Source organism: Herpailurus yagouaroundi, unplaced genomic scaffold, assembly GCF_014898765.1.
Source record: "Herpailurus yagouaroundi ecotype Mexico unplaced genomic scaffold, PumYag 196, whole genome shotgun sequence".
NCBI classification, from domain to species: domain Eukaryota; kingdom Metazoa; phylum Chordata; class Mammalia; order Carnivora; family Felidae; genus Herpailurus; species Herpailurus yagouaroundi.
In genome coordinates this window covers 13,226,670-13,253,847 of record NW_024412427.1, presented here as the reverse complement: position 1 = coordinate 13,253,847, position 27,178 = coordinate 13,226,670, and the positions used below count along the sequence as shown (strand labels likewise).

At 49.3% G+C, this 27,178-nt stretch overlaps 1 protein-coding gene and 1 long non-coding RNA gene across 4 annotated transcripts in view; one reads left to right on the top strand and one right to left on the bottom strand.

Annotated features, from left to right (window-relative positions):
- The window catches only part of TM9SF4 (transmembrane 9 superfamily member 4), a 53,767-nt gene that overhangs the window by 24,147 nt on the left and 2,442 nt on the right, over positions 1-27,178 (top strand). For 2 of the 3 annotated variants that reach the window (XM_040447370.1, XM_040447371.1), the window contains exons 3-17: positions 3,351-3,450; positions 8,252-8,420; positions 8,521-8,650; positions 9,796-9,919; positions 11,477-11,595; positions 11,725-11,836; positions 13,200-13,270; positions 15,666-15,798; positions 16,851-16,932; positions 17,028-17,103; positions 19,960-20,043; positions 21,589-21,764; positions 22,280-22,343; positions 23,635-23,754; positions 24,607-24,696. In XM_040447370.1, the coding sequence (XP_040303304.1) occupies positions 3,351-3,450; positions 8,252-8,420; positions 8,521-8,650; positions 9,796-9,919; positions 11,477-11,595; positions 11,725-11,836; positions 13,200-13,270; positions 15,666-15,798; positions 16,851-16,932; positions 17,028-17,103; positions 19,960-20,043; positions 21,589-21,764; positions 22,280-22,343; positions 23,635-23,754; positions 24,607-24,696 (1,650 nt within the window). Of the gene's footprint in view, positions 1-3,348; positions 3,451-8,251; positions 8,421-8,520; positions 8,651-9,795; positions 9,920-11,476; positions 11,596-11,724; positions 11,837-13,199; positions 13,271-15,665; positions 15,799-16,850; positions 16,933-17,027; positions 17,104-19,959; positions 20,044-21,588; positions 21,765-22,279; positions 22,344-23,634; positions 23,755-24,606; positions 24,697-27,178 lie in introns of those variants that run through there. The other variant, XM_040447372.1, reaches the window with a different exon arrangement.
- On the bottom strand, positions 15,753-17,317 carry LOC121012331 (uncharacterized). Its single transcript, XR_005782054.1, has 3 exons — positions 17,251-17,317; positions 16,512-16,684; positions 15,753-15,859 (listed from the first exon to the last, which is right to left on the bottom strand). It is a non-coding gene; the product is annotated as an uncharacterized LOC121012331 (long non-coding RNA).

Below are 27,178 nucleotides of genomic sequence, written 5' to 3'. Positions count from 1 at the left end.
AGGAACCCTCTGAGGCAGATACTGTATATTTTACAGATTTACCGTATATTTTATAGATATGGAAACGAAGGCCCAGGGAAGTAAACCAACTTGCCCAAGGTCATATGGAGACAAAGAAGTAGGATTAGTTCTTAACGGCTCCATCTCTTAACTACTGCAGTGCCCTTCCTCTCAGTGCTTTTGTCAAAAGCTGCCTCCAGAGCAAAGCTTGTGGCACAGGGAGGAGAGGGTGGCTCTGGCTTCCAGTCCTGCCAGGCTGGGGATGGAAGAGGGCACACTTTGGGTTGGGGGAGGGAGGGTGGGAGGGAACATAAAGGTGGGGCTCAGTTTCTTTGCAATGTGGATTCTTTTTTGATTATCCAGAAAGAGAGAATGGGAGAAACACAAAATAGCAGGCTGTTCTTTTTTTTTTTTTTCCAACGTTTTTTTATTTATTTTTGGGACAGAGAGAGACAGAGCATGAACGGGGGAGGGGCAGAGAGAGAGGGAGACACAGAATCGGAAACAGGCTCCAGGCTCTGAGCCATCAGCCCAGAGCCCGACGCGGGGCTCGAACCCACGGACCGTGAGATCGTGACCTGGCTGAAGTCGGACGCCCAACCGACTGCGCCACCCAGGCGCCCCCAGGCTGTTCTAATAGACAGTAACTTTTTGGCCATTTTGTCTTAAGCAATTCATGAAACGCTTAATAGATGTCCTCTCTCTCTTAGTTGACATCTAAAAAGCTCTGAAACCCAGTTTTTCTAAGTTCCTTATAGACAAGACTTGGCCTGAAGTGTTTGACTTTATTTATCCCACTTAGTATGAACATTTTTGCATTTCTTTACACAGATAGTCATTAAATATGGGGTACTGCTCCAGACTCAGCTGGAGGGCATTGTCCACCCTGCCCTTTTAAAATAAAAATTTTTGTGGCTCCTGGGTGGCTCAGTCAGGTAGCAGCTCAGGTCATGATCTCGTGGTTCATGGGTTTGAGCCCTGCATCGGGCTCTGTGCTGACAGCTCAGAGAGAGCCTGCTTCTGATTCTGTGCCTCCTTCTCTGTCTGCCCCTTCCCACTCATGCTCTGTCTCTCTCTCTCTGTCAAAAATAAACATTAAAATGTTTTTAAAATAAATTCCTAATTTCAAAGCATGAGATTTTTTTTTAATTTAAATCCAAGTTTGTTAACATACGGTATAATAATGATTTCAGAAATAGGATTTAGTGATTCATCACTTACTTGCAACACACGAAGCTCATCCCAGCAAGTGTCCTCCTTAATGCCCCTTGCCCATTTAGCCCAACACCCCTCCAACAACCCTCAGTTCGTTCCCTGTATTTTAGAGTCTCTTATGATTTGTCTCCCTCTCTGTTTCTATATTATTTTTGCTTCCCTTCCTTATGTTCATCTGTTTTATATCTTAAATTCCACATATTAGTGAAACTATATTTCTCTTTCTCTGACTGACTTATTTTGCTTAGCATCATACACTCTACTTCCATCCATGTTGTTGCAAATGGCAAGATTTCATTCTTTTTGATTGCCAAGTAATATTCCATTGTATATAGGGGCACCTGGGTGGCACAGTCAGTTAAACATCTGACTTTGGCTCAGGTCACAATCTCATAGTTTGTGTGTGGGTTCAAGCCCCATCAGGCTGTGTGCTAACAGCTCAGAGCCTGAAGCTTGCTTTGGATTCTGTGTCTCCCTCCCTCTCCCTCCCTCCTGTCTCTGCCCCTCCCCCACTTGTGCTCTGTCTCTCTGTCTCTCTCTCAAAAGTAAATAAACATTAAAAAATTATTTTAAAAAGTAATATTCCATTGTGTATATGTATATATACACATATATACACCACATCTTTATCAATTCATCTGTCGGTGGACATTTGGGCTCTTTCCATACTTTGGCTATTATTGATAGTGCTGCTGTAAACATAAGGATGCATGTGCCCCTTCGAAACAGCACACCTGTATCCTTTGGATAAATATCTAGTAGTGCAATTGCTGGGTCGTTGGATAGTTCTATTTTTTCATTTTTTAAGGAACCTCCATATCAAAGCATGAATTTTAAAAAAGGATTGTGGACCTGGATTCTAAAAATTATTGGGGCGCCTGGGTGGCGCAGTCGGTTAAGCGTCCGACTTCAGCCAGGTCACGATCTCGCGGTCTGTGAGTTCGAGCCCCGCGTCGGGCTCTGGGCTGATGGCTCAGAGCCTGGAGCCTGTTTCCGATTCTGTGTCTCCCTCTCTCTCTGCCCCTCGCCCGTTCATGCTCTGTCTCTCTCTGTCCCAAAAATAAATAAACGTTGAAAAGAAATTAAAAAAAATAATAATAAAAATTATTTGTCCTTTTATAGATGATGCATGAGGAATGGTTGATAGTTTCTAAATAGCAAAGATAATTTTATTTATACGTAGACTAGAATTTTTTTTTTTGCGACATTTTGTTCTGTTTACCTACGGTTTGGTGTTGTCTATGACTGTCACTATTTTCAGAGCTATAGTCTGTGTGCATGTTATCAGTTCCTAAACATTCTACTTCATGGTCTTCTTAAACCTCATTTTTAATGGTTGCATGATATTTAATTGGATGAGTATATTATGGCTTACTGACCATTGTGGGGGCTTATACTTGTTTTCACGTTTTTCCTCTCTTCTGTCATGCAGCAAACATTTAATGAGCATTACTGTGTGCCTGGCTCTGTAGGTCCTTGCCCTCATGAAGCTTAAATCTTAAATTCTAGTGGGGGAAACTGATTTTTTAAAACAGGTAAACAAAATAATTTTGTTGTATCAGACCTGTTACCTGGGAAACTACACATGTTGGAGTACAACAAATGAAGGAATTCCCTTAGATGAAATAGTTGGGGAGAGACTTCCAGACGAGGGGCCTTAAGCTGGGACCTAAATGTGAGAAGGAGCCAGACAGGCACGGGGTCGGACCAAGAGGAGCAGCGGGTGCAGAGCCTGATGGGCTCGAGGAACTGTAGGCACTGTAACCACGCTGTGGTTATGAGCAAGGAGTGGACCTCTTTGTTCCTAAAGTTTATCCTCGTTTGGAGTTATTCCTTAGGAAAGATGCCCGGAAGTGAAATTATAGGGTCAAAGGACATCAGACTCTCAGTGTATTTGAATTTGGTTATGATTTTAAACAAAATCTGTGATGTAGTCTAAAGCTGAAAAACACACGGAATCAGAATTGTAGACTTTCTCGTGTGTAGTATGCTGCAGTTGCATCTGCTGCATTTAGTTTGCTTATTTGATAACGTTGCAACTATACCAACGATGTGTGGGTACAGGTAGAACTATTGAAACAGCTGCCTTGGTTTCTGGATTGAGGAACAACAAACAGCCTCTCTTCTCCCACTAGGCTGTGAAGCTCACCAGCTCTCGAACCCAGCTACCTTATGAATACTACTCGCTGCCCTTCTGCCAGCCCAGCAAAATAACCTACAAGGCAGAGAATCTCGGTAAGTTTTTTCTCTCACTGTCAGCCTGTCGCAGATGGGAAGCCAGATCTTTGCGTAATGATGATAGCCGTGAACCCTGACTTTACCGTGTGCTGGACACCATTCTACGTGGTTTACGTACATATCAGCTCATTCAATCCTCGTAACATCCCCGGGGAGGTAGTTGCTGTTTTTATGCCTATTTTACAGGTTAAGTGACTTGCCTCTGGTCATGTTGTTAATGGCTAAGCTGGGCTTGGAGTCCATGTGTTTGGACTTCAGAGTTGCAGGCTACTGCTCAGACTGGCTCTCCCTTGATTTCTAGATACTCCCTTCTGTCTCTCTTGGCTTCTGTAACCTACTCTGCTTTTAATTAAAAGAATGAGTGACTACCTCTGGCCCTAAAGGAAGCAGAAACATCACCATAGTTCTTGCTAAGTGGTTGTGCAAGACTTGCCTCAAATAATGTGTGAAGCACCCAGCGCAGTGTCTGACATATGTGTTCCATAAATAGTAGCCATTTTATTCTAATTCAAATAATTCTTCATTTGGTAGAATTTTAGACTTAAAGCAAAAGACACTCATTCAGAAGCCTCTGTTCCTGACAAAATTATTAGTACTTACTCTGTGCCCATCTTGGTTTTGGAAGGATGCTGTCCCTGACCTCAAGGAACTTAGGAGACTTCCCTCTTTTAGCTGAGGAGGGAGAAAGAGAACTTTCTTGAGCAGGCCTCTGAAAGGGCTGCCTTCTCTGTCAGGGCTACCCATGGCTCAGATGTTTTAGTCAGCTTAACCAGAACCAGGCAGCACCTCCCAGCCTTCAGTCTTGACTCGTACTGTTGCCTCAGGGCTGATTTCCACTGACTGTTTGGGCTGCCCCTCCTGCCTGTCACTTATGCTTCTTTTCTCTTTCCACACCACACCATGCCACGCCCAACCACCTGTCTCTGTCTGAGAAACGTGACCTGCTTTGTCTTCCAGGCCCCTTGCTACCCGGACCCTTGAGAGCAGCTCCTCCCTTCCCATGAGCTGGTGTGGATTCGTTGGCAGCCTGTGGCTCAGCACCTCGGTGTGACACTGGGTGATCTTAACCTCTCTGAGCCTCTGCCATATCTTCTATGAAGCTGGGGGATGTTCCTGCCTCATAGAAATGGAAACCTCTTGGGGCACCTGGGTGGCTCGGTCAGCTGAGCTTCCAACTTCAGCTCAGGTCATGATCTCATGGTCTGTGGGTTCAAGCCCCGTGTCAGGCTCTGTGCTGACAGCTTAGAGCCTGGAGCCTGCTTTAGATTCTGTGTCTCCCTCTCTCTCTCTGCCCCTCCCCCACTTACTCTGTGTGTGTGTGTGTGTGTGTGTGTGTGTGTGTGTGTGTGTGAAATAATGGATAAACATTTAAAATTTTTAAAAAGAAATAGAAACCTCTGTGTACAAAAGTTATCCTGCTGTATTGTATCATTCTGTCTTCAAGGAGTGGCTCCCTTCATGGCCTAGGGGCTCTTAGAGTGGAGGGATCATGCCTTCCATTCCTCTCTCTCCCACTTCTGACCCAGTGTAAGAATCCACAGGAGGATTCAGTCAATGTTAGTGTCCTACCTGAATGGAGCAGAAACCTCCTTCATTATATACCTGTTGGATGGCAAGCCTTGTACTTAGCATTATCATCATCACCACCGTTAGTATTTACAGGGCTCTTCTAGGAGCTGGGCATTGTTCTAGGCCCTTCTCTGCTTTAACTTAGTTAATTCTCACAGCAGCCCTATGAAGGTAGCTACCCTTACTATCCCCTTAACATAGGTAAGGGAAGTGAGACAAAAGGAGGTAAAGTCATGTGCCCCAATCATTCACCAATAGGGTTACCCCCATTTCATAGTAGAGGGAACAGCAGCTTCAGGAGTTTAAGACTTGCCAATATGTGGAGAAACTGAGATATTAGCCCAGGTTTTTTTTGTTTGTTTGTTTTTAACTCTAAAGACGATTCTTTCTGTTGTCCTGGCTGCCTTCCCCAGAAAGGTTCATTTGGGCTGTCTGAGGGCTGTGCTCATGGTGATCGCACTGATGGAGGTTCATATCGTGGCGGGTGAGGGAGTGTCTGTGGCAGATGCACTGGAGTACAATGTCAGGCTCTCTTAGAGGGTCCACGTTCATAGCTTGTAGCTCATTCAGCCTGGCTGGCTCTCTGCTCCAGCTATTAAAGGTTGAAAGGAATACTTCTGTATTAGAAATGAGCCGTTCCAAACCAGCATGTCCTCTTTCCTGGTTTAAATTTAATTTCTAAATATCAAGAAATGATACCTGCTGGCTTGGTCTGCAGATTGGTTTCTCTCTGTGTATGTCCTTCCTTTTCTCAAGTGAGCTCCTTGTAAACCAAAAAGAAGTGGGCATTAGGGCATGGTGTAGAGGAAGGGGCCCAAGAGCTTAGCACTACCACAATCCCCTTGAATGATCATGGGCTAGTCACTGTCCCTGTCTGGTTCTAGCATGGCCGTCTGTGAAATGAAGAGTATGACCTGAATCATTTCGACAGTGGACCGTGCACGTGTCTTATTGGCATCCTTGTTCTCCACTGGCCAGTTGCTCCCTGGGTTTAATGGACTCAGCTGCCGTTACTAGGCTTCTAAAAGGGGGAGAAGGGGAGTCCCTCTCCTGAGTGGCCTCGTCCACACTCGTCCCGGCTGCTACTTTGCATGGCTGTGTCGTACTCCCTGAGGTGGCGCAGCTCGTGCCCTGCCGCACGGTTTACAGGCCAGCAACTCACAGCTTCTATCCACAGCCCTGACCTGGCCTTTGAGCCCTAAATTTGGATATCTCACCTCCTGCTTGACATACCCACCTGACATCTCCAAACTGAAAAAACGCCTTCGGTCTAAATTTGCTCTTCTTCCTGTTTTCCCCCTAGCACTCGGCTGTGAAAACCTCAGTCTACCTGATGTGCACCACTCCTCACTCATCCCTTTTATCAGTCAGCATCAGGTCCCCTAGTTTTGCCTGCTCGGTAGCTCCTGAATCTGTGTACGTGCTTCCAGCCTCAGCATAGCCCTGACCAGCCACCGTTATCGCTTACGTGCATGACTGACTGGCATCGCCCCAACCAGTCCCTTGCCTCTTCTGTGTTTCCTTGACAAAACAGCCAGAGTGATCTTTCTGTCATCAGAATCAGATACTATCTTCCTTCAGCTGTTAGCAACCCTTCACTGGCGTTTCTTGCTCCCTGGATAAAGATCGGACTTCCAGCACAGCCCCCAGGCCCTCAGGTCCAGCTCTGGCCCATCTCTTGAGCTCACCTTAAGTCACTTTCCCACGTGCCCTCTGCACTGCAACCACACAGGTGTCTCAGACTCACCACACTTCTCCCACCCTCAGGAGCTTTTGCATGTACTGTTCCTTCTGTCTAGAATGTTCTTCCTCTGTCTCGTTACATAGTTAACGCCTCTCTTCTTTTAGAGCTCACTTCAAACATCACTTCCTCAGAGAAACTTTCCTAGACCTGCTCCCCCATGTCTAGAGCAAGTTCCTCTTGTTATGCGATGTAGTCTCGTTATCCTGATGATTTAACCAAAGTCTGTCTTCCCACTACACTGTAAGATCCATGAGTATGTCTGTTCAACATTGCATCTTCAGGGCCCAGCACGTAACCAATACTAGTTAGGAACAAATGAACAAACGAATGAATGAATGAACAAATGAATGAACAAACAAACAACTGAAGGAAGGACTGACTAACTAGGCAGAGAGTGCTGTATCCAAGTAGGTCCATGCTGGGAAGCACGTGTTAGACCAAGTGTTCGTGCAGGAGCTAGTCCTGCCTGTTGGCTTTGGTGGGTCTTCAGCTTGCCCCAGTTTCACAATGTCCCAGAAGAACTGTTAGTAGAGTTCAGAATGAAAGTGCCATCGGTTTTAGTTGACAGTCCCTAACTGCTCAGTGCCTGCTAGCATGACATCCGGAGGCCCCTCTGAAGCAACAGGCATGCAAAGGGTGTGCCAGTTCGTTAAGTAAAAACATGTTTTGGCTAAAAAATCTCAGGTGCTGGATTTCAGTCCACTTCCTCTCCCTGCCTGAGCTAGGATCTGAAGACACAGAAATGAATAGGACACATTGTCGGCTCTTAAAAGAACTCAGAGGTCGCAGAAATTTAATATATTAACACATTGTGCAAAGTCGCATCATTGACATGGAAAGGTGCAAAGGTGATGCTGATGATAAAAATAGTATTTGTTGTCTGCCTGCTCTGTGCCTGGTACTTTATTTTTCATTGTAACCCTGTGAGATGGTTACTATTATAATCCCCATTTTACAGGTAAGGAAATTGAAGTTTGTTGAGATTAAGTAATTTAACCAAGACTGCTAAGATAGTGAGTGGCAGAGCCAAGGTTCAATGGCCAGTCCTGTCTTCGCCACTGTACAAGACTGCCTGTATACAGAGGCAAATCAGGGAAGAGGGTGACGGGCTCAGCCCTGAAGAACTCAGAAAGCACTTCCCAGAGGGTGAAATAGAAACAGCTTGAAGAGTGAGGAGGAATTTCCCAGGAACATGGGGCAAGAAGTAGCACTCTGGGCAAAGGAAATGACATGAGGCCCAGAGGCATGGAATGACATGGCATATTTGATGTGCCCTGGAGAGTCTGGGGGTGATAGAGCAGAACGGGGGTGGAACGTACAGGTGGGAGTAGGATGGGCAAGCTATCTACAGACAGGGCAGAGCATTGAGTGCCAGGTGCAGAACTGCCAGAGGCCCTGCAAGTCAGCCCGGTGTCCCCGTGGCTCTGCTGGCCTCAGCACCCTCAGGGCTGAAACTCTGAGATCCATCTGTCTCTCTTACGGCAGGAGAGGTGCTGAGAGGGGACCGGATTGTCAACACCCCTTTCCAGGTGCTAATGAACAGCGAAAAGAAGTGTGAAGTTCTGTGTAGCCAGTCCAACAAGCCAGTGACCCTGACCGTGGAACAGAGCCGGCTTGTGGCCGAGCGGATCACGGAAGACTACTATGTCCACCTGTAAGTTGTCCTCTGCTCCCTGCAAGCCTCGCCTTGGTGGATGGGAGGGCACTGGCGGGAGAGGCGGCCCAGAGGGACTGAGCGGGCCTTCGGTTTCCAGCATTGCCGATAACCTGCCTGTGGCCACCCGGCTGGAGCTCTACTCCAACCGCGAAGGCGATGACAAGAAGAAGGAAAAGGATGTGCAGTTTGAGCATGGCTACCGGCTTGGCTTCACGGATGTCAACAAGGTAGGGTGTCTCGGCGGGCTGAAGGGCTGTGGGAGTTTCACCCTTTAAGGCACGAGCTCTTGGGGCCCCAGGGAAGGATATATTTAGCTAGAGGTTTATCACAAAGGTAGGATGGCCAGGGCAGCTTTCTCTTAGTGCCCCTAGGCATGGCCTGTCAGAGTCCGAGTGCTTTGGGCAAGGCTCTGGCAGATGCTACACAGGAAGTGGAAGGCACAGTCCCTACAAAGTTAGATTCCACATTTATAAGACTAAAACAAAAGAAAAAACACAGAATTCCATCAGTATGTAGGAAAGAGAGCTTTGTAGTGGTCTAGAGCATGCTGGCTTCCTGGGTTTTGGATCTCACTTCCACCACCTACTAGTTGTTGAGTGACCTTGAGCCTACCTATTTCCTCACTGTGCCCTCGATTCCTTGTCGGTGAAATGTATGTAATGGCCATACCCGCCCTTTGGGGTTGTTATGCAGTGTAAATCAGATAATTTGTGTGTCTGCTTCATAGCACAGCCTCTGAGAAATACGCTGATAATGGCAATGGTTGTAATAGTGATTCTCCTCTCTTTCTAATTTTCTAAACGGAACTCCTACCGTGTGGGGAATAAAAGGCAAAACCATTTCTTTTGAGGCAAAATCCCTGTCCTCAAAGGGCTTCTGGTCCCAATTAGGAAGAGGACTGACCATGTAGACCCTGCATCTTAAGTCCTAGTTGCTGCTCACTGATGGTGCTGGCGCCATGACGACTGATGCCAGCGGAGTTCAGAAGAGCTTGTTGTGCGTTCAGGTTGTCATGGAGGAGGTGGGCCTTGAAAACTAGGTAGGCTCGAGCTGAGTGGAGTCGGGTGGTATCCTAGCTGCAGCAGATGTGAGAACACAGCTGTGGAGTGGGGACTGTGCACGGGGCAGGGAGATGTCAGGTGAGACTGCGGGGGGAGCTAGATGTCTGAGAAGATGATCGAAGGCCTTGAATGGTGGGCCTAAGCCCCAGGGACCCCTAGAGGGTTTCTGAGTGGGGAGTGCTGTGAGAGCAGTGTTTCTGGCAGGTTGAAATAGCTCGGCATGCTGGACGAGGGGAGGGACCTGCTACCTGGGGTGATTCTCTGGCTATTTCTTGACTGCTGGTATTTTGTTCTCTCCATCGCTGTTTTAGATCTACCTGCACAATCACCTCTCGTTCATCCTTTACTACCACCGGGAGGACCTGGAAGAGGACCAGGAGCACACGTACCGCGTCGTCCGCTTCGAGGTGATTCCCCAGAGCATCAGGCTGGAGGGTGAGTGGGGAGGTGTGACCAGAGGGGCAGGGCTGGATGGGCCTGGGCTTCCACACCCAGGGTCTTCTCACACTCGTTTCTGAGACGGCTGATAGGCCACTGTGTTATATGGGCCCGGCCAAAGTAGGGTCACTGCATTCCCATCAGAAAAGGTGACGAGCAAGGGGAGAGCTGCCATCTGTTGTGTCCTGGCCTGGCACCTTCCCAGTTTACCACCTCCCGGCAACCCCTGGAGGTATGTGGTGATCATAGATGAGGAACCAGAGACTCAGAGAGATTAGTGACCTGGCCAAGAACACACAGCCACTGGGACTTGGCTAGGCCTCTCATAAGAACCAGCCGGCTTACCCTCAGTTGAAGAACAAAGGGGCAGGCAGAGCGGTCGGGCAGCTGGTTTCTGTGCTTCTCTTCCTCTGTGTGAGTGATTGGCGTAGACTAGAATTGGCCCAGGTCAACAGTTGTGCAGGAATCTGAGAGCCCAACCCTAGCCCTATAGGCCTGATAGGACCTGGTCCAGCTTCTCACCTGTCAGCCTTTGCTCACCATGGGACATACTTGGATTTAGCAGGCCTGGCCTTGGTCCAGGTGGTAGTGGGTTTCTGGCTTTTTTTTTTTTCTTTGTTTTTCTTTTTAAGCTATGGAACCTCGTTTTCAGTCATACCCAGAAATCTCATGTAGACATAGATCCTGTGCTTTCAGAGCACTGTGCTGCCCCTCCTTCTGGTGAGTGTCGTGAGCACAGCTTTACGTTTGCCATGGGTTTTTTTTTTTTTTTTTTTTTTTTTTTAAATTTTTTTTTAACGTTTATTTATTTTTGAGACAGAGAGAGAGACAGAGTATGAACAGGGGAGGGTCAGAGAGAGAGGGAGACACAATCTGAAACAGGCTCCAGGCTCTGAGCTGTCAGCACAGAGCCCGACGCGGGGCTCGAACTCACTAGCTGCGAGATCATGACCTGAGCCGAAGTCGTACGCTCAACCAACTGAGCCACTCAGGCGCCCCTGCCATGGGATTTTTTGACATCATCTCTCCCCTCAACTGTTTCCTTGAGTTTAGAGACTCTGTCTCCTTTTCTCCCCATTTTGTTTCTAGCACAGTACTGGGCACGTAGTAGGTTCTTATTATGTGTTAAATTGGTGGACAGATAACAGGATGAACAGATGAGTAAATGAAGAACGAAGCATCTGATTGCAGTACTGAAGTGTTGGGCCTTTGGAGACAGTGAATGAGAAAACATGATAGCATGAATTGGTGGTATTTTTCCTGTTTGGTGAGGGTGACTGAGTGAATACGTGAATGTTTGAATTGAGTGAAGGAAGACATTAAATGAGGGTCTCAGACCCCCTCTTGCACACCCAGCACATGCCTCTCTGCATCCCCAACGGCCCTTAGGAAGGTCAGGGCTCTGGGATGCACAGTTTTACAACCGTCTTGCTTCTGCTCAGACCCTGGGTCCCAGCAGCAGGCCTCTGAGGCCCCCCTCCCAACCCCACAGAACAGTCCATGGGTAGTGTCACTGGCCCCCACAGGAACAGACTGAGTCTCTATCTCTCACAGACATCAAAGCAGACGAGAAGAGTTCTTGCACCCTGCCTGAGGGCACCAGCTCCTCGCCCCAGGAAATTGACCCCACCAAGGAGAATCAGCTGTACTTCACCTACTCTGTACACTGGGAGGTGAGAAGGGGCTGGAGCTCATGACAGGGGAGGCGGGTTCTGGTCTGGGCAGGAATTGTCTAACAAGAGACCTGACTCCCAAGTGCTTCTTTTCCATCCTATCTTCCCCCTTCCCCTGCCACCCTCCAGGAAAGTGACATCAAATGGGCCTCTCGCTGGGACACTTACCTGACCATGAGTGATGTGCAAATCCACTGGTTTTCTATCATTAACTCCGTCGTGGTGGTCTTCTTCCTATCAGGTGAGAGATCTGTGGGATGGAAGGTAGAGAGGACAAGAGGGTGAGGGAGGAAGGTCTGAGGCATCACATTACTTAAGGGGGACTTCTAGGGTGTTCCAGGGGGCCGAGTGTAGGTCAAAACAGACATCAGGGCTCTGTGCTAGGCGTCAGGTGTGCAGAGGTGAAGAAGATTCAGTCTCTACCTTGGAGAGCTCCCTAGGGAGAGACAGATACATCTCTTCGTGCACACCTTCCTTGATTCATTCGACAAGATTTTGTTGTTGCCCATGCTGTGCAGACACTGTGCCACAGGCCGGGGATGTGGCATTGAGCGGGTCCAGCCCAGTCTCTGCCCCCAAAGAGTCTGTTCTGGTGGTAGGAGAGACAAAAAAGCAAAAACATGGTTGAGACCTGAGGGTGATAAGTGCTGTGGAGCAGATACAGGGTGACCAGACGCCCAGCTGTGGAAGGCTGCTTTAGAGAAACCCTCTCTGAATGAGGAGCACCATTCAGAGACCCGGGGAAGGACTGGTCCAGCAAGGCCACGGCCCTGCAGTAGGACAGGCTTGGTGAGAGGCTGGCGAGCAGGAGGAGGGTAGTGGGCAGAGGTAGAGTAAAACTGGTCATTTCAGTATCATATGGGAAGTAAAGATAATGCCTGCTGCTCTGTATTTCACACTTAACTGAGGGCCAGCTGCTGTGTTAATAAGCACTTTAGAAACCTCTCATTCCTTCAGATTCCATGAGCTAAGCCTAAAATGTTAAGTTAGCTTGAGGTCATACAACACGTTCTCTTAACCACTGTCGTGTGCTGCCCACAGTAGCAAACGAGCTACTGTGGAGGTACAAGTGAGGGGACCTCCAAACCATTTGGTGTGTTGAAAGGCAAAGATGCCTAGAGTGAGTCTTGCAGCGGGGGTGGGAGTCAGGGCAGAGTGGGGCGTTGCAGGCAAAGGGAGCAAGGAATAGCCCCGGTAGAGGCGTGAGGTGAGAGTAGAGGAGGCTGTGAACGGATGACAAAAGGAGTAGACAAGCAGGGCAGAGTAAGAGGTGAGTCTGGGAGGAAGTGAGGCTACAGAAGTCAGTAAGACCAAGCCACAGAGCAGCTGGGTGCTGTTCTCCCTGGAATAAAAAGCACTGTGCTTTGGCTGCCCACGCCTGTCCCCTGCCCTCTTTCCTGCCCCTACCAGGGGAGCAATCCTCCGTGTGCCCTTGTCTGGATAGCTGGGGTAGAGCTCTGCTCAGGAGAGGCAGCTGCATAGCCAGTTCCCACTGGAGAAAGTTCCCAGCCATCACTCAGCAAAACACCAAGCCTAGGAGGGCATGCAGCCCAGGAGACCGTATTGGCAGTACTCACAACTCTCTCCCCACCCGTTTGTTTCAGGCATCCTGAGCATGATCATCATTCGGACCCTCCGGAAGGACATCGCCAACTATAACAAGGAGGATGACATTGTACGAGGTCTTGGCTGGGGAGGGATGGACTTGGAGAGGGAGGGCAGACTAGCAGTAGGGCTCTGGGCCTATCAGACTGTGTGTGTGTGTGTGTGTGTGTGTGTGTGTGTGTGTGTGTGTGTGTTTCATAGAGTAGTTTGAAAGGGAAAATAAATGTTTAATCCCAAAATGAGGGGGATAGGCTTTCTGATTTCCAAGCACAAAAGGATTGGGAGAAATCACAGAAAGAAAACTTAATGGATATGACATTAAAAATCTAAAAACTGGGGGCACCTGCCTGGCTCAGTTGGTAGAGCATGCAACTCTTAATCTCAGGGCCGTAAATTCAAGCCTCGCATTTGCTGTGGAGCCTACTTAAAACAAAAAAATCTAAAAACTGTTCTGCATGTCAGAATACATACACACACAAAACAGAAAAGTGGGAGACAGTATTTGCAACAAACTTGAAAAAAGATGATACAGTTAAAAGAATTAAAAAGCCCCAGAATTTCTAATGTGAGAAGGAACAAAAAATGTATAAACTATACATGGCTAGTAAACTTGCGAATAACCATTTTTACCTCAGGGATAACCGCCCCCCCCCCCCCGCCCCCGCAAATACAGAGTCCAACAATAATGAGAAGACAGTGGGGCACTTGGGTGGCTCAGGTGGTTAAGCATCCAACTTCGGCTTGGGTCATTATCTCACAGTTTGTGAGTTCAAGCCTCTCATCGGGCTCTGTGCTCACAGCTCAGAGCCTGGAGTCTGTTTCAAATTCTTTGTCTCCCTGTGTCTCTCTTCCCCTCCCCCTACTTGTGCTCGGTTGCTCTCTTTCAAGAATAAACATTAAAAAAAAAAAGTTTGGACCTTCAAATCAGCTCAAGTGTTTTTTAGTATAATACTTACCATTGGCACGGTTGACCTGAGCTAAACACCTTTGCACACCACCCAAGCAAGTATAAATTGGTAGTTTTCTGAAAAGTAACTAATCAGTCCATATACCATAAGCTATAAAATGATTTGCTTGCTTTGACCCAGTAATTCTTCTAGAATTTTCCTAAGGAAAACAAAAACACAAAGGCTTGGTCTAGAAATATTTATTATAGCTATATTTATAACTCGAATAAACTGGATGTAGCCTGATATTCCATAATAATGGATTGGTTATGTTATGGTACAATTACACAATGAAAAATTGTGCAGACATTAAAATAGTAATTCAAGGAATATTTATTGGAAATGATGAAATGCTCATGATCAAACATCAACTGAAAATAACAGTACGCAGTAAATACAGTATGATTCCAATTCCATTGTTTAAAAATTATATATACATATGCACATAAACATATATAAAGGGCTAAAGGAAATGTATCAAAACAATGGCATTGTTTTATGTCTTTCTGGGTTTTTAAAAACTTTTGACTGTTTACTTATGAGTTTTATATCTTTTGTGTAGTCTTTCTGGATTTTTAAAAAAATTTCTACTTTTTGTCCATTTGAATATCATGCCATATGCCAAAAAAATATTTTTTCACTTTTTTATTACACAAGAACACATAATTTTTTTAAGTGTATTTTGTGAGTGAGTGAGAGACAGCATGCGCATGTGTGAGCTGAGGAGGGAGGGAGGGAGGGAGAGAGAGAGAGAATGAGAGAGAGAGAGAGAATGAGAATCCCAAGCAGGCTCTCTACATTATTAGCGCAGAGCCCGATGTAGGGCTCAACTCAATGAACTGTGAGATCATGACCTGAGCCGAAATCAAGAGTTGGATACTTAACCAACTGAGCCATTCAGGCGCCCCACACATACTACTTTTATAATCAGGTAAAAAAAGCTGGCGGGGGTGGGGTGGGGCACCTGGGTGGCTCAGTCGGTTAAGCATCCGACTTCGGCTCCAGTTATGATCTCACGGTTCATGGGTTCAAGCCCCGCATCAGGCTCGGTGTTAACAGCTCGGAGCCTAAAGCCTGCTTCAGATTCTGTGTCTCCCTCTCTCTCCCTGAAACCCCCACCCCCACCCGCCGCTCACACTCTCTCTCTCAAAAATAAACATTAAAAAAAAGCTAAAAAAAAATTGCTTCTAAATCTCACCACCCAAAACCCCTCAGAGTTAACATTTCATTGTGTTGATGTTTAAATTATTTTTTCATGCCCGAGGCATATGGAATTTGGAGAGGAGGTTTGCCTTTTGTGTAGCTGTCAGCCTCATATTTGTGCCCTCCTTTTCCGTGTGACAGTTCTCTGGGAAGCGCTATTTCATTTGCTTACACTCCTGTCAGAGTGGAGGCTGGTTGATACCTGAGGGACCCTCAGCCCTAGTCAGGTGGCATGGGTCCTTGGGGATGGTCCCTGCAGGAGCTGCCTCCTCTGAAGCCCAGGAAGCAGCCTCATTCTCTTACCCTTTCCTGCAGGAAGACACCATGGAAGAGTCTGGGTGGAAGCTGGTTCATGGTGATGTCTTCAGGCCCCCCCAGTACCCCATGATCCTCAGCTCCCTCCTGGGCTCAGGCATTCAGCTCTTCTGTATGATCCTCATAGTCATCTGTGAGTGGGCCTGGTGGGGCTGGGTGTGGGGTCCTGTCACCAGAGGCACACAGGCCTGAGTCTGAGAGAGGAGTGGCTTCCCCCCTGGAGAAGGGGGGCATGTCAGCAACACAGGGCCAGACAGAGTCAGCCATCCCAGTGGGAAGGCTGGGTCCTCTCAGCACCAGGCTCTGGTGGTATGATGCCCCTCAGAGTTTTCCAGCACTATTGATAGCCTACCACGCCCACTCCATCGGTGAAGCCGCACATCAGCTGTGACATCAGCCTCTCTCTACAGTCAGGCCTTAGTGACTAACATAAGTCAGCAATGGCATTGGGAACAAAATCAGGTCTTTTCTCAGAGAACAGCCCAAAAAACCCTAATATATGGTAATTCTAGATGGTTCTTAAGTCAGTCTGCCTAAATTTTTTTTTCCATTTTAACTATTTTTTGACGTATAACACTGTGTAAGTTTAAGGTAGACAACACAACAACTTGATATATGTATAGATTGTGAAATGATCACGACAGTACATTTTGTTAACGTTCATCACCCCACGTAGGTACATCATTTTTTTTCTTTGATGAGAACTTTTAAGATCTAATCTCTCAGCAACTGATCTGCCTAAATTTGTATATCAGCCTCACGCCTTTAAGCTTTGTAACTTTGGATAAGTCACTTAACCTCTGCGAACGTGTTTTCTCATTGGAGAAATGGATAACCAGCCTCTACCTTGGAGGGCTGATAGGGCAGATTCAGTGAGCTGGCGTTCATAATGCTGTCTGTCAGCTCAGTGCCTGGCTGGTTGCAAGTGCTCTGTGGGCTGGAAGCCACAGTTAAGATGTGTCCAGCCAAGGCCCAGTGCCACTGTGCCCCTCTGCATCGCAGCTGAGACCGGTCTTCCCCTGCAGAGAGGAAGGGAGTATGCTGTCAAGAAGGCCAAGGGAGAAGGGAGCCTCATTTAGCCTCATCTGCCCTGGGCCCTGTGTGCTATCCTGGGATGGGGGCTGGGGCCTGGGACCATGGCCATCAGCCACCCTGACTCTCTCTCTTCCCCCACTCCCTCCACAGTCGTGGCCATGCTCGGGATGCTGTCGCCCTCCAGCCGGGGAGCTCTCATGACCACGGCCTGCTTCCTCTTCATGTTCATGGGGTAGGTGTGTCTGAGCAGGCTCTGGGGCTGGCATAGGCTGCCTGCCCTTCAGCCAGCAAATCCCATTGGTGTGGATCCCTCCCCTTTCCCTGCAGGGTGTTTGGTGGATTTTCTGCTGGCCGTCTGTACCGCACTCTAAAAGGCCATCGGTGGAAGAAAGGAGCCTTCTGTGTAAGTATCCCAACCTCCTGCCAGTGTTGGTGTGGAGCCAAGAAGCTTCTTCCTAGGCTCCTCAGCAGTGTAGGCAGTCTGTGGTGGGGGTTAGGACCAGAGGCGCAGAGCAGCAGAGTGATAGAGTTGGGGCGGGGGGGAACTCACCTGAGGGTCAGGAACACTGGGCTGTCGCCACAGGCACCTTGAGACCTCCAAGGGCCTTTTGCTGCATGTGTAAGAAGAGAGGATTGAATTGAGGTGATTTTTAGCTTACACTGTCTGATGGCTCAAACAAGAGAAGAAATAGAAAATTCAGAATAACAGGATTTGGGCACCAAGCCTAGGTGTCAAAGTTTAAGGCCAGAAACTGACCACCAGGGCTGCTGAGAGAACATCCTGCGCCATGGAGCAAAGACAAGTACCCGCCAGGGGTAAAAGAGGCCTGGCCGTGGTGCTTCCAGCCTATCTTCTGGACTTTGTTGTCTCCATTTCCTCTTCGGGGAGAACAGGTCCTGCCCTTCTCTGTTCTCCTGGTGGTGAGGACAGTTCTTGGCAACGGAAAAGACCATAGAAACCCAGGAGGATGCCTGGGACTTGACCCTACCTCTCAGGGAGCCCTAAGCCCCCTCTCCCAGACAAGTGAGGCCCTCCAGGACCCAGGAACTCCCTGGTGCCAAACTCAGAGAAGCTTGTGGTCCCAGCTTTCTGAAACCCTTCTCTCTCTCTGTCTCTCTCTCTGTCTCTCTCTCTGTCTCTCTCTCTGTCTCTCTCTCTCTCTCTCTCTCTCTCTCTCTGTCAAAAGCCCCAGGGGAGCTCTAGCTGCGACACCCCTGGCACAAATTAAGCCCTCCCTGTAGAAGAGCTGTGAAGGGGACTGTTCTAGAAGGATCAAAGAAAGGTCCTAAATTCTTGATGCATTGAGTATTTTTCTCAGGCCACGGTGTGCCAAGAACTGAGGACCTATGGAGGCGTGGAACCCAGCCCCACCTCCCCTGGTGCGGCTCTTCCTCCCACAGCACCCCCAGGACCTCCCTCAGCCAGCCCCACACCAAACCCAGCCTCTCTGCTCCGCACCTGGGCCTTGCGTCTGAGGGCACCATCATTCACCTGGACCCCCAGGCCAGACTGTTGCGTTGCTTCCCAGCCTCCTGCTCCCTCCTGCCCACCTCCTCTCGGGCAACAAGTGTTGAGAGTTTTCCTGCCAGTCTGTGAATTCCCTCCCAGCTCCAGCTCTGGCTCTAGAACTCTTGCCCAGGTTTAGGATATCTTTACCTCTCGCCCGGACCCTTGACTATCTTAGGCGCCCCTGGTGTCCCTGCAAGAGATGACCCTTCCCTGGGGCTCTGCCTCTGCCCACAGGTGAGCATGTGCTACGGCCCACAGCTGTGCAGATACTCATCTGCCCTTCTCCAGTCTGTCTTCCCCTGTGCCCGGCCACACCACCCCCTCTCTCCTCCCACCTCATCCATAAGGTCTAGCTCCAGTGTCACCCTCTAGAAGCCTCCTCCTCCATTCTGACCTCTGTATCCTCCTTGACACCCCAGAGGAGCCTGGGCAGAGCCTCATGCCTACAAATAGTGCCATGGAGCTAGTTCTCCATTTACGGGTCTGTCTGCCTCGCTGGAATCTTCTTCCTGTTCTCACCCCTGGTACCTAGCACAGTGCCCACTCTGTAAATTTTGGCCAGGAGGGCAGATGAATGCCCTGCTGCACAGTGGTATGAAGCAGGAACACGCAACAAGGGAGGAAATGGCATTTGAAGTGGGCCTTGAGGAAGGTTTCAGATGGGCGGAAGCAGCCAGCAGGGTGGTCTGGGGTTCTGGAATCTCCTAGTTCCCAGTCCTGGCTCTGTCCTTTCTCTTTCCCTATCTCCGGTGGCGGATGGTTGCACCTACCCCTCAGAGTTGTTGTGTGGATAGAGAAACTGAATGGAAGGCCCTTGGCACGGCATTAGCACTCAGGAGCCAGATACCCTGAGATGTTGATAACTCTGCATAACAGCACAAGGGCAGTGACCCGTTGTGGAGGGCGGGGAAGTGGGGCTATGGGCCTAAGATGAAATTGGCATTGGAGGTTGAGTGCCGGATTGCAGGGGGCCTCAGGCAATGTGGTCAGTGGCCCTCCTGGGTGCTTGGGCAGCCACAGCAGTGAAGAAGGCTCCTGTAGGCCCAGGGCTTTGGTTCCATTTGCCTGGGCCCCAGTCCAAGAGATCTGAGTGGATGGTCTACAACACAGTGGGTCAGGAGCTGGGACTCAGGTTATACTGCTTGTGTTTGAGCCTCTGATCCACCCTTAGCTGTGTGGAGTCAGGGTGTGTATTTAACATTGCTGGGCCTCAGTGCCCTCTTCTTTAGAAAGGGTAATGCTAATTATCCATCGAGGCAGGCATGTAGTGAGGAGTAGGTGAGAGGATGTGTTGTGAGGCCAGCACCCACCGCCCCTAAGATTCAAAGCTTATCCACCACTCTAGGCTGTTTGGGTGAGGCCCGGACATAGGTGTTTTATAAAAGTTTTATTCATTCATTCCTAGGGAGTTGCATTCATTGCAAATAGGGAGCTGCCATTCCTGTTCAGCAAATGTGTATTGAGCAGCTACTGTGTTCTAAGGATTGGGAGCAGCTCAGTGGGCAGGGGGAGCTCCTGAGGAGCTTCCAGTCTCGGGGATAGGGAGACATTGACCAGGTAACAATACATATTCACAGACTGGGATGAGGGCAGGGGAAGGGCAGTTGAGGGAATGTTTTCTGGAAGGAATGGTCCTTGAGCTGAGTCCTGAGGGACAAGGAGGGTTGAGGGCCTCTAGTCTGGGGACCTCACTGGGACGGGTGGCAGCTCCCTAGTTGCAACCCCCAACTTGGTCTCCCTTGCTTCCAGACAGCAACGCTGTACCCTGGTGTGGTTTTTGGCATCTGCTTCGTTTTGAATTGCTTCATCTGGGGAAAGCACTCATCAGGAGCAGTAAGTAAGGGAGGGACGGCTATGCTCGGTCCCACTCCCACAGGTCACTTCCTGCTGTTCCCTTCCCTTTTCTGAGTCCCCAGCATTCTGTTCCCAGTCCCAGGGGCTGTGGACGAGCTGGGGTTTCCCCAGCCCTGCCCGTCCGGCTGCCCATACTCCAGCCCTGGCCTTCTTGTGGGCTCTTGCAGACAGCTGGCCAGAGCTCACTTCTCTAAAGGGAGATTTCCACAGTCCAGGGGCCAGCTGGGGAATCTCCCGTTGCCTCGGCCAAGGGAACGTTGCCTGCTGTGGGTTTATTAGGTCAGTATCCCAAACAAGGCTCTCCGCCTGTCGCTGTCCCGCAACACCAGCCCCCGCGCGTTGTCCTGCCCTCAGAGCGGGGACCCTGCCAGCCCCGGCCATTGGTAGTAACTTGTGCGGGACTCATGGAGTAGGATTGCAGACTCAGCTGGGGGTGGGTTTTGATCCTGTGGCAGGATTGCAGTGGAGGGGGAGGGCAGGCATTTGCCATCCTGGCCTCAGTGGCGAGAGCCACCTCCCCTCCACCTGCAGGTGCCCATTGATCAGAGGTCCTTGGGTGAGGCTGGGAGTCCGGGGTGCCAGTGGACTGGCTTCTCTGCAGCGGTTGGGGAAGCCACCCTCAGGAAAGACAGAGTCATGTTCATCCTCTCACTTCCTCTTTTATACCTGTGTTCCTTCTCTCTTTCAACATTTTCCTCCCAGTTAGTTACCAACTGCTCATTATAAATACTCATTGTAGAAATTTTGGAAAGTACAGAGAAGTTGTAGTATATTTTTGCAGTCTTTTCAGCTACATTTAAAATAGAATGATATAACTTTAAAATTGCAATGTAACAGCAGGCATTTATATTGTGCTTACATTGGAATAAGTACTGTTCTCAACACTTTGTATATATTAATTCACTTCTTCCAGTTTGCATGACTCTTGTAACAACATAATACTGTGTAGAACAGGATAAAGAAGAAAATGAAAAATCACTTATAATCCCTACATCCCATCTGATGAAGTACTGTCAACTTTTCAGCATAGGCCTCTGTAGGCACATATACATATAAATACTGGGCTGTTTCTATTTAAATGGAGTCCTATACATACAGTTTTATAACCTGCTTTTTTGGCTTCATAGTGTATTACGGTGTTTCATTTTAACAAAATTGGGAACACACAATTTGTGCACTTTTGTTTTTTCCCTTTTGTCTTCGGTTAACATACCATGTAATTCTTCATCCTGGCCTCTTCACCACCCCATTATGTTCTTGCTTCCTGCCTCCTCCCTGGATGACGAGCCCCTTTGGGATGCCGGGGCTCCTTCTTTAAGGTCCTCAAGCTGCCCTCCATGTTTCCTCAGGGCTGGATCAGCCCCAGGAGGTTCTGGCCAGGAGCCTTGTGGGGGATGTGTCTGCAGGATCTTCTCCGTTGTGGTGGCCTTTCTTCCGTGGGACCCATTAGGTCCCCCTCCTCCCTGCATAGCCCCTGGCCTGAGCTTCAGGGCCTTGTGGGGCCTCACGGTGCTGTGCCCGCAGGTACCCTTCCCCACCATGGTGGCCCTCCTGTGCATGTGGTTCGGGATCTCCCTGCCCCTTGTCTACCTGGGCTACTACTTCGGCTTCCGCAAGCAGCCATATGACAACCCTGTGCGCACCAACCAGATTCCCCGGCAGATCCCCGAACAGCGGTGGTACATGAACCGATTTGTTGGGTGAGTCTCTGGCAGGGGTGAGGCCAGGGAATTCTAGAGTGGGCAAGGCGGACAGTGCCCTGAGCCATTTCCTTAGAACGTGGAACAGGGTACCCTCCCCTGGGGATGTTGTGCCTGGTATTTTGCAGCTCCAACAGGCTCTCGTAGACTTCGTGAAAGCTTAACTCGACGCCACATTAAGGAGACCAAGTTGTAACCAGACTTGGTGTTGGCCTAAGAACCCCCAGGATCGGGAAGGGAGGGATGGAAAAGTGCAGATGAGACAGGGGAAGACCATCACTTAGATCTAGGCAAGTTATGCCACCTCTCTGTACCTCACTTTCCCCATCTATAAAATGAGAAGATTGATGCCCAGCTTGCCTCTCTCTCAGGAGGCTGTCATGGTCCAAAAAGTATGCCAGAGAATTAGAACCACCACACCTGTGTGAGCACCATCCCTCATGCTACCTGGGAGGAGCCTGGATGCCCAGTGGCCTGGCTCTCCTAGCGGTGTTAACCCTCCCCTTCTACCGTAGCATTCTCATGGCTGGGATCCTGCCCTTCGGCGCCATGTTCATCGAGCTCTTCTTCATTTTCAGTGTGAGTACTGCTTCTCCCCGGGGCTAGGTCAGCCCCAGGAGGTTGGTAGGGTGCTCCCCCGCCCCTCCACACACAACCTTCACCCCTACTAGCCTCGTCCCTGTCCCTCCACTTATGTGCTCTGCCTCTTACCACCTGAGAGATTTCAGACAGGCCCATTTATGCTCTCAGGGTGTCCACTCCTGCCCCTCAGATGGCTTGGAAGGATAAATGAGATAGGCCATCGTATATGGGGTCTGGTGTGTGGGAAGTGCTCAGTAAATAGAAGCTGTGTCAGTAATGTGGCAGCCAGTCTCCACCATGACTAACATCATGGCATCTGATTTGATTTCCAGGTCCCTATACATCTTTTTACCTGTTATACTCTGAACTCTCAGGAAAGCGGGGGGAGTGATTCCTAATTCTCAGGATTGTTGTGAGGCTAGAATGTGACAATGTCTATAAAAGGCACAGGCCTTGGCACTCAAGCAGAGCTTGTTAAGTAGTAGCTGTTGGGATGATGTGACTCCTGCCCAGGCTTGCCAAGATGGAAGTTGGCAGAAGGGCTCTTTAGAGCCATCTGCACCTGGCTGAGCCAGCTCGGCACTCTGCACCTAGAGTGCCTTGCACCAAATCTGTACTGGGCCAGCATCCGCTGCCCTGGAGTGGTCCAGCCCCTCCCTGCTGATATACTGGCCCAGCATCTGCTGCTCTGGAATGGTCCAGCCCCTCCCTGCTGAGACCCCCTTGCCCACCTAGCCCTGCCTAGGAAAAGGGTCAGAGGATGGGTTGGCTGCCCCCCAGAGGGGGTACCTTACTCTTTTTGTGTGACCCTGGGCCAATCGCCAGGCTCTCTGAGCCTTGACTTCCTCATCCATGAATGGCCACGCTTTCATAGGCTTATATCTGGAGATGCACATAAAGCATGTAGCACCTTGTCTGGCACACAGTAGGCTGCCCGTAAGTGGTGGTGGCTGCTGTGTAATTTTGATTTGGGTGGGATTCATTATTTTCCACAAGTTGTCAAGTTCAGGCTGGGGCCCACCCATTGCAGGATCAGCCATGCCGCAGCTCCTCCCTGAGAACAGCCTGGCTCCCCCTGTGCTCCAGGGAGGAAGGGCCAGTCAGACCCACATGCGAGGCCTACAGGCCCCAATGGTATCATGATGGTGTCTCCATTCCTGTCCTGATGGCAGGTGGTGTGCCAGTTGGAACTGAGGGGTGGCTTTTCGAGAACAGGCAGTATGTGCCAAGGGAAGGGGTCGCTGGGTGGAGGCAGGCTAGCTGAAGGCCAGCTGTGATGTGTCCACAGGCAATCTGGGAGAATCAGTTCTATTACCTTTTTGGCTTCCTGTTCCTTGTCTTCATCATCCTGGTGGTGTCGTGTTCACAAATCAGCATCGTTATGGTGTACTTCCAGCTCTGTGCAGAGGTGAGGGGAATGGGGCCAAGAGTTGGGGGTGAGGAAAGCTGGGTCTGGACTGGATGGGTCATGAAGCTGTCTGGGTTTCCCATGTGGGCCCCCCTCCTCTGGCTATGAGGTCTTAGGCAAGTACATCACTTCACTTAGCTGAACCCCCATTTATTCAGCTGTAGACTGGATTTAAGAATCCCTACCTCACAGCATAGTCACATGGAGTAGTCACTGAGACTTGACAGAAGGACACTTAGATTTGTCAGTACAGAGTCCACTCCAGTAGTGGTTTCTCCAGTAGCTGAGGCATATGGGATGACCTTCCCTCCCTCTGCAGACTAGCTCTTGGTGGAGCCCCTTGGGAAGGGCTCTGGGACAAACAGCCTGAGCTGAATCCCTGGCTCCTCCATTAGAAGCCCTGGTTGGGCAGTTGGTTAACCTCTCTGTGTCTTCTGTTCCTCATCATGTGACAGGATAGCAAGAGGGCCTGACTCAGCTACTACAAGGAGTAGATGAGCTGATTCATGTATAACACTTAGAATGGTGTCTGGCCTGCAGCGAGCATTTGTTCAAGAAATGTTAGTTGTTGTTATTACTGCTCTTTTGCTGTGGTCCTTGTTGATTTTTTTTTTTTTTAATTGAGGTATCACGTATGCAGAATAAAGTTCACCGATTTTAGTCTACAGTTCAGTGAATTTTTAGAAATGCATATGGTTGTGTAACCATGATCACAGTCAAGATAGAAAACATTCCCATTACCCCCAAATATTACTGTTCTTATCTAGGGTCTTTAGCCCCTCAGGCAACCATGAAACTTGGGGAAGAGAGATTGTGCCTAGAGACAATAACTCTGCTCTGTTTCCTCCTCAGGATTACCGCTGGTGGTGGAGGAATTTCCTAGTCTCCGGGGGATCTGCGTTCTACGTCCTTGTCTATGCCATCTTTTATTTTGTTAACAAGGTACTGCCCTGTGTGAGGGAGCCCCCAGCCCTTTCAGGGCAGGTTGGTGGAGACGAGGGTGCTGGGGGAACACCCAAGTGTCTGAGTCTTTCCCACCAACAGTGGGAAGAACCAAAGTCATTGTGTTCTAGAACATGCTGCCTTTTAGGACAGAGAGAATCTGTGTTGTGTGTGTTTGGGAGACAAAAGCCTTCAGGATAAGTGGCACAATATTGCATGCGAAACCTGTGAGATACAGCCAAAGCAGAACTTAAAGGAAATCTCTCACCTTACAGCACTGTTCACAGGAAATTGGAGACACTGATAATGAGGTACTCAGCTCAAACTAAGAAAGAAAGCAAGAACGTGAAAGAACAAAGAATGTAGATGAGAAGAGTTAATGAGGATAAAAGCAGAACATTCCGAAATAGGCTTTGGCGCCCAAATTTAGGAACTCGGGTTCACCCACTGGTGGCATAGAAGGACACAAGCAGATCCCCACTTGCCACAGTGGTTTTGGTAGGTCTGTGCATGACACATAAGCCAGATGGATGGGCCACTGAGAGGAGTTTGGGCTCACTGTGGTGGACCCCTCCCTTCCAAGGCTACCACCGAAGACGGTCTCACCCGCTGTGCCTCAGGTCTCCAAAATCCAAAAACAGGCAGAGTCCTCTCTGCTTGCAACCAGGGTGTCCTCCCAAACCAGAGTCACAGGTCAGTTGGTGGAGGCTTAGAACGCCCTTTGGCCGAATCGTCAGGTCGGAAAGAACTGTGTGGATCATCCTGTGGTACTCCACCCCCGCTTCCGGTTTGCCGACTGTGCCCCTCTTTTCCAGAGATCCCAGCAAGTAACCATGTAGTTCAGGGGTCAGCAAACTATAGTGCGTGCGCCAGTGAGCCTGTTTCTGTAAATAAAGTTTTATTGGAACACAGCCATGCTCGTTCACTTACATATTGTCTATGGCTGCTTTCACACTATAGTGGCAGTGTTGAGTAGTTGTGACAGAGGCCACATGGCCTGCGAAACCTAAACTATGTATTATCTGGCTTTTGAAGAAAAAGCTTGCTGACCCCTGCTCTAGCACCTCCAGTGACAGAAGACATTCCCTCCTGGCATTCTCAGTCTCTTTGGTTAGCTCCTGTCATTATCAAAGTCTTCCTTGATTCACACTGGAATCCATCACCCTGTAACTTCCATCTTCAGGCCATCCTCTTATTCCTGGAATCATCCAGAAGAAATCTAATTTCCCTCCTCTATAGCCTGTATTCATCAGAACTTTTGAGCGGAAAGTGACCAAAACTCATTTCCAACTGGCTTAAGCAAAAAGAGAATGTATTGACTGGTATAACTTGGGAAGTTTGAGAAGCTGGAGTTCTAGCTTCAGGCATGGTTAGATCCAGCATTTCAAATGGTGCTCCACATCCATTCCTCAGCTCTGTGTGTATTCTTGGCTTTAATCTGCATGCAGGATCTTGCCTCAAAGTGGAAAGATGCCAGTGGCAGCCCTAGAGCTAAAAGAACATCTTTCCTCTACCGTCAAGTTACCAGTCCCAGGGAAGATGCTCATTGGCCTGGGTTACATGCCATCCCTCACTGCTCCTCAGGTCCCATGGGATGGCGTCCTCTGATCGACCTGCTTAGGTTCTGTGTTAAAACTGACAGCCCCAGCAGGGCCACAGAGTAAAGGAGTGGGTACCCCAAAACACTGGGAAGATGGAAGATGGGAGACAGTGTTGGGCAAATGAAACCTAGCTACAGGGCCTCCTAGACTGCCCCCGGGGTCATATCATGATCTCCTTTTCTTCTTCCCTGTGCCCCAGTCTTCTCTGCTCTAAACACCTCCACCCCAGCCCCAGATCCTGTCTGTAAAATGACAGCCTTGGCCGGCCTGAATTCTAGGGGCCTTTCCAGCTTTGCCTATTTGCCTTGTACCTTTCCTGGTTTTGCCACTGGGTTTACCTACCACTGTCCTGTCCCCTACCTCCCTCACCCCATCTCCAGACACAAGAAAGTATGAACCTGGGGAGGGTTAAGCCTGAAAACATGGCCTTCACCCCCCAGTTAGAGGATATATTGATTTCTTCCGAGCTCCTGACATTTTGTGACCATGTGTCTGCCCATGAGCCCCAGCACAGGCCCCACTCAGGCCCTGGTGTGCTGAGTAGGTCTTGATACCAAGGTTCCAGATTAGCTCTGCCCAGCCCAGCAAACACCACCACAAACAGGTCTCTAGCATCCCTGCCAGGCCCCTAAACTCTGCAGGAGAGTCCAGCGTGCTCCAAGATGAATTCCCTGTGAGATGTTAACAAAAGTGACAGAAGCATTCTTAGGAGGAGAGGATTGTAGGCTGGCTTAATGGTGGCTCCTGCTCTTTAATCCTGTCTCCCACCACCTCCTGGCTGCTGCTCCAGCCATCCAGGATTGTTGCCATGCTGTTCTGGGGACTGTGGAGGGTGAAGAAGTGACACAGCTGTGGCCATTCCTAAGGCATGCTGGCCCTGG